The sequence below is a fragment of the Papilio polytes genome, unplaced genomic scaffold (assembly GCF_000836215.1).
Source record: "Papilio polytes unplaced genomic scaffold, Ppol_1.0 DF821845.1, whole genome shotgun sequence".
Taxonomy (NCBI): Eukaryota; Metazoa; Arthropoda; class Insecta; order Lepidoptera; family Papilionidae; genus Papilio; species Papilio polytes.
In genome coordinates, this window is record NW_013527359.1 from 4797878 (window position 1) to 4804969 (window position 7092).

At 34.3% G+C, this 7092-nt stretch overlaps 1 protein-coding gene across 1 annotated transcript in view; it reads right to left on the reverse strand.

Moving 5' to 3' along the window:
* LOC106107959 (multidrug resistance-associated protein 4-like) overlaps positions 1 to 7092 on the reverse strand; it is a 27416-nt gene that overhangs the window by 10518 nt on the left and 9806 nt on the right. Inside the window, exons 7-13 of the mRNA XM_013288992.1 lie at positions 7007 to 7092; positions 6432 to 6695; positions 6114 to 6281; positions 4163 to 4300; positions 3073 to 3240; positions 988 to 1134; positions 134 to 215 (exon numbers count right to left, since the gene is read on the reverse strand). The exon at positions 7007 to 7092 is cut by the window's right edge and continues 140 nt beyond it. Of these exons, the coding sequence (XP_013144446.1) occupies positions 134 to 215; positions 988 to 1134; positions 3073 to 3240; positions 4163 to 4300; positions 6114 to 6281; positions 6432 to 6695; positions 7007 to 7092 (1053 nt within the window). The remainder of the gene's footprint in view (positions 1 to 133; positions 216 to 987; positions 1135 to 3072; positions 3241 to 4162; positions 4301 to 6113; positions 6282 to 6431; positions 6696 to 7006) is intronic.

Below are 7092 nucleotides of genomic sequence, written 5' to 3' on the forward strand. Positions count from 1 at the left end.
AAAAAAAAAAAAAAAAAAAAAAAAAAAAAAAAAAAAATAAATATACCGACGAATTGAATACCTCCTTCTTTTGGGAAGTCGGTCAAAAACATAAACAGAATATTCAAGGCAAGCTTGCGGTTAGCGTATGTACCTTTTTCCATGAGCTCGTCGGTTTCACCCGGCTCGTCCTGGCTGTCTTCGCCCTCCGCCACCGTACTAATGCTCGTGTGTGACTATGGTAACAATACACATCATTAGCGCCCCATGGTATATTTTAAAAAATCTATCTAAAACCAAATATCTTTGTTATAAAAAAGTTATCATAACCTAAACATTCATCATCGCATTTTTGTATATTTCATCAATGAACTAGCTGTTGCTCGCGACTTCATCCGCAAGGAATTAAAAAATATAATAGTAATATAGCCCAGGTTACTGAGTGATAACAGAGATTTTTAATGGCGCAGGAATCATTCAAATTGGCCGAGTACTCTTTGAGTTATATCATTACATACAATAACACAAATCTTTTCTCTTTATAATATTTGTTTAGAGTACAGACTAGATTCGATTAATGCATACGGTAATCGGATATTTGTTATGAATGTAATTAAAAAACAATTAAAGGTTTTCTTAATGTAATTATCCACGACCGAGACGGACGTTAACCTGATTGTAACTGATATGATACGCATGCTTGATCATACAACAATACGACGCTGTTTCCCAGGCCATTTAAATACAAAATCCTTTGTGACTGAGCTGAGATGAATTGTTGCAAAGTACCTTATTACCAGAATAAGAGGGATACTGTATTATATACACACTGATATTATCTATCCATTCACATACAACTATAATATTAACTAAATCATTGTTTTTCGTTATTGAAGTCTCAAACTGGTCTACTAATACCAACAATGTTATTGAAAAAAACGGTAGTTCTTGCAAATAGACATTCAGTCTGATATTGGTATTGCATACCTATTTAACAATATCCCTTACCTTGATAGACATAGTACGTTGTCGCATTTGCTCGGAGCGCGCTTTAGCCGCGCCGTCCTCTTGCGGCTGCTCATCTTCTACCAACAGCTCCTCAAATAGTGGAGATCGCGACACTTCTTCGAAGCTTCCTTGAGTCTCAATTTCACCCTGAAAACAAGAAGTTTAAGTACCCTTTGAGGTAGCATTAAAATTGAACCAAACAAGGTGTTTGATACCGGGAAAACAAATTACTTGATTTTATCTCCCGTAGCGAACGTATTTGATAAGTTCATTGTACCTTGTGTTATTCAGATAAGGTGACGGGCATTGGTGTCGGCTGAGTAATATTTTGACAGGTGCAGATTATTGACTTATATCGGCTTAACGATTACTGTTTTTTGTAATTCTTCAATGACAGAAGATTGGTGGGCCAGCCCTATACCTCCAAGTTACTCATACCGATTCAAATTTAAATTTTCAATACGACCAGATCCGAACAACCCTCGTTACCTCGTTACATTACAATGACTTGCAGTTTCGATACTGTGGATTGTGTTTTGTAGAACATTTCCTTGTATGACTGTAGTCGTTAAAGTACACAATACAAATGTTCCCAGAAACAATAAACGGCAAAGTCCGATTAAACGCGTTGTGTTTCAAACGATCGTAACAAGCGACGATAACGGACTGTGACCAAGTACCTATATTAATTTTATACAAATATCAAACAATGAAAATTATTTGCGTATGATTATTTCTTGTGGCATTGCTTCTTATTACACTATTTATAGTTAACAGCGCCGTTTCAATGTTAGCTTTCTTCAGTAATATGTAATGCATAACAGTGAGGACGACTTTTAATTTTATGGTTCCTTTTATTTATATCATGTAGGTCAGCTAAAGGTCGCGACAATGGTCGTTGATAATGTATATTTAGTAAAAACTATAAATATTTGTATTTCAATTTGTTTAAAAGACAGTAAAAATCGCTGTCCACTAAAATAGGTAGGTTACGTATAGAAGACGGTACAAAACAAGTTATCATGGAATGAGTTATATTAGTTTCAAAATAATTACGGCCATCAATATGTTCATTTGTATTAACATCATTGAATCGAAGAACAGCCTTGAATCTATCAGTTAGACGATTACTGTATCAGCAATTATGTTTAGAATACTAACATCGTCATAAACGCGAACAAAATAAATTCAATAAATTAGATAAATTTAATTCACGACGCAGATTTCTGCAGTACTGGGAGTTTTAAATTTACTAAGGGCCTTAGATTTATCCCTACAACCGAAATGACCTACTTGTTTAAGTGTTATTAAGGTTAAGTCAACCGAGTTACTAGCCATCATAACCGTAAATTTAAACTTGTACCCTTATGAGATGTAAAATTTAGTTCTGAGCAGTGACTCGTAGGATATTCCGAACCGTTAAGATATTTGAAAACCTCAATATCACGACGTAAAGAAATAACGTTTCTTATCATTTTTAAAGCTTGTAAACATTGACATAAAATTGTATAGTACTAATAGCATTATCTTTATAGTCTACCATTACTTTTGTCCACAAATACAATGCTATTTACAGAGCTTCGACTGATCCTAAATTAGCATTATATTAGTTTTATTTGCACGACTTGTGTAATCAAAGGAGATATTTAAAAGCTAGAACAAAGTCTATTGCGTTAACAATAGATTATGATTAATGTCACCTTAAACATCCACAAAATTGCGGTGTTATGGATGTGTTTACGTTAATTGACTTGTCTTACTTGTTAAAGTGAAAACTTAATTAAAAATTTGATATCAGTTATTTGCATTGTACTAAAAAGATCGAATAAATTTTAATTAAACAAATAATATAAATAAAAGTTAGTAAATTTTAAGTCAAAATTATTTTAATATCGCTTTATTTTCTTATTTTTTCTATGTGCATTATTTTAATATCTCTACAGAAAGATTGGATGAAAAAGTGTAATTTTCAAGAATTAGAATTAAAATAAATAATCATCCAAAATGTCAGTTTTGCTGTTTTGATGATGCGACAATGCTGGTTCATACAAAATACCATTTGAAACGCTTCTTTCTTCTACTTACGTTTCGAAGGATGATGAGGTTGTCTGCCGCTTTGAGGTGGTGAAGTTGATGTGTGACAAGAATCCTCGTGGTGCCCTCCAACAGCCCAAGAACACACTCCGCCATCAAGTGCTTGCCGACGTGCGTGTCTACTGCTGAGAGGGGATCGTCCAGTAAGTATATATCCGCCTGTTGGGTCAAAATACATAATAATTAATAGCTTATTTTATAAACAGTAACAGTTTTAATTTAATGTTTTTAGTAACACAATAGCCCAATGTATTCGATCCTAGGACCACATGACTGGACTGTGCTCATAACCATTGGGTTATCGGGTATATCACTTCGATGTATCCATTCCTAACAGGTTGCTGGTAGTTAGATATTTAGCTCCGTTCCATTACTTCATTGTTACCTCGTATGTAAACTAAATGATTTGCATATTATTGATTTATAGTGAGGAATTCCAGTGCTAAGTTAGATAGTAACATCTGTCGATTGTATCGATAACAGTCAAGCGCTTCTTCAGTTTAAAAAAATAACAAACTTATCATCTTAAATTTATGGTCACGTCTTACTTTTACAAATAACGGATAACTTCAAAGTGGGTCATAGAAACGATGCTATAAAATTTTTAATCCTATTAAGACAAGGTTACTGAGAGAAATTAACCTAAATTTCAACATATGTACAAATATGGATATGTAGATTATGACTATGTGCCTTAATTTAGTCATAAAATAATATTGATGTGCTTTGTTATACCCTTTTTATTGTCTTTAGATGTTTTTTGATATTTCCAATTGTAATAAGTTAAAGAATAATCACCTAGACAAATCTGGATAACAATAGAATTTTAAAAAACTTTGAATCACCTTCAATGTCTTATACAATTACAAACTTAAGTAGATACTTAATTTGTGAACAATCAAAAAAAGAGGTATGGTAATTTACATTGTTTCTTAGATTACTTATATCGTCTCAAAAGCTACTAGCTAGCTGGTGAGGATGATGATAATGACATATTATTTTAGTACGCCAATTTCATGCACAAAATTGTGCATGTAATTCACATTGGGTTAAAGTGTAGTAGGAATAATTAGTTCAGTACCTGTCTATAGCAGGTCCGCGCGAGGCCGATGCGCGCGCGCTGTCCGCCGCTAAGGCTGATCCCGCGCTCGCCCACCAGCGTCGCGTCGCCCGCCGGCAGCAGCTCGAAGTCCCGCACAAGAGCGCACGCCGACACCACCTATATTAATATAAGATTTTTTCTTATAAATTAATATATTATTGTGTACGCAGGATAAAAAACACGCTAATCAAATAGAAGTATACGAAAAAAAGTATTACATTCCTTATAAGAAATCAAAGAGACGTAACTCTTCATTGGAAGGTTCGAAATCTCTTAAAAAATGTGGGAATACGAGAACGGTATGGTCTCTGATTATGGATTATTGCCAACCGTCACCCCGCTCTGTCCCTACGTTGAGACAGATGAGAATAAAAAGCTTCATCCATCACGCCTTTTGCAGCGAGGGGACGGTTGGAACTTATTTTATTTCATTACGGTTCCATCTGTCACCTTATCGGTGATAGTGGGACTAATAGGTGGGACGGATGAAACTTTTAATTCTCACCTGGGGACTGAGCGGGGTGACGGTTGGGAATAAAACTCTGATTATAATCTGCAGTCAAATTGTAGAGAGAAACAAACTAAATAAAGTTTGTGGGCAGCTCTACCTGTTTAGCAATAGTTGCCTAAGCAATAACAAGTAAAAATAGAATGACGAAAATCCTTTTGGATATTCGACCATTTCGCTAACTTTTGTTAAAACTAAAAGAACACTGTTTAGTGACAACGTGTAACTTCGACGTTATATAATTGCGAATTATATGTATTTAACATAAGAACATCTCGCAAGAATAAACAAGAGTTTATTATTCAGTTCTTTAACGATCTGCGGTTCAAAGTAAGGAACGAATTGATTTAACACGAGTGTATGTCGTGTTATCTGTTCTGCGAATCTAACCTCTCGCTCGTTCGCACGTAAAGTACCATCTGCGATTGCCTAGCTCTTATCATACACTTGTATAAAGGTTGTTTGATATCAATACAAAATTACAATACAACCGCCATGTATCCCCTTTAAAATATAGGTCAAATTTTTATGTTGAAACAGCTAAAAGTACACAAACATCTATGTCTTGACAAAAGTACAATAATTTAAGACTATTGGCTTTACATGCATGTACAATTTCACTGCGTTAATACATCGTTTGCATTTTCTCAAAGAGGATGAGAGCAGATTTGCTAATAATAAAGTTCAACGTCTGATAACAGTTTTTATTAGTGTCAATTAAATTATAATCAACACTATTACAGATAAGTACACCATTGTTTTCATGATTACTTGAACCTTGAAGATATTCTTATTTTTAAGTAAAGATTTTCAAAATATCATCTATCGTCATTATATAATTTTGTCATACACGTTAAAAACGAAACGAAAAAAGAAATATATGGTTTAAAAAATTTAAATATAAAATCCAAGACGATTGCTCTTGTCTGTTTCATGAATATTATAATCCGTCTGTCGCTATAAAGGGATTATGTTATCGTTTCGATACTTAACTACGAAAAAGAAACGCGAATACCATAACTATTTCACGATGATATTATATTTTTATTGTTAGATAAAAAAAAATTTCACTATCAGTTATGTAAAAATAATCCAAAAAGTATCCAGTTATCTTTCAAGGCACTCGACGAAAGTCATATGTACATTGCCAACTATTATCACGTATCAATTTACGTCACATTCAATTTTTACGCCATAATATTTTATCCATCATATCCGTCATAAATCCGACACACGAAATCAATAAAAATTGACAATTTTTATCTTAATCCTTTTCATTCTAATAATATACGTAGATAACATTATGTAACACGCGTATTTTCAAAATGAATAAAGTAAGATGTAAACAATGAAGGCCGAATAACAAGGTCAAACATTGGACACACGGATCGATAGACCAGATGACGTCACCAACTAAATTACCTTTTTGTAACGAACGCGGTCGTAGGGCAGGCCGAATAGAATGTTCTGTCGCACTGTGGCGACGAACAGCCACGGCTCCTGGCTGGCGTATGATATTCTACCGCCGCCTAAAGACACGCTCCCGTGGGATGGCTCCAATTCGCCTAAGATTACTTGTAAAAGTGATGACTGAAATAAACATATCAATTAGTTTATTAAATAATCTATATATTGTATGTTAGTACTTCACTAACTGCGTCTCCGTCCATTTATTTCTTTCTATATTGTGCAATATTGCGTAAATCATATTTTCCAAATATTTTTTTGTTATCAATTTACCTTTCCAGATCCAACGAGCCCAGCGACACCTAAGAACTCTCCGTGTTTGACAGTCAATGTCATGTTCCTCAATGTTTCCACGATAGGATTCTCCTGCCAGCTCGCACTAACGTTAGCAAGCGTCAGTCCTGTCGGCTGGATCTTCTCTTTTTCTATATGTTTCTCTTTATCTACACCATTACTGATTAAACTTTGACCATTGAGAGCTAGGGAATAAACTTCCTTAGCTTTTGCCGATTCCAGTTCATCTAGTGATAGGAAATCCTAAAATATCAATGTATATTTATGTAGAAAACCCTCCGAAAACTGTACAATCTAAACTGTATTTAGTTACTCTACAAATATTAATTACATTTTATCGATTGTTGATTCGTTAATCGTAGACGTAGTTACACATCAAGGTCCAACTGCAACAATAAGTCACTAAGGTCCTTCCTTCCTTTAGTATGAAATATGCCCACTAAGGGACTGCTCAAATAACTATTAACAATTGCGAGTACGACAGTAAGAGCATAACATAAAAAAAAACTAAAAAAAAATGATTTCGAAGTATTATGAAAATGGTGTATTCTTACCTCTAATCTCCTTACAGAAACCATAGCTTCAGCAAGGAATGACAACGCCATTGGGAACAGTATATTACAGGCTAGCTGTAGCAGAT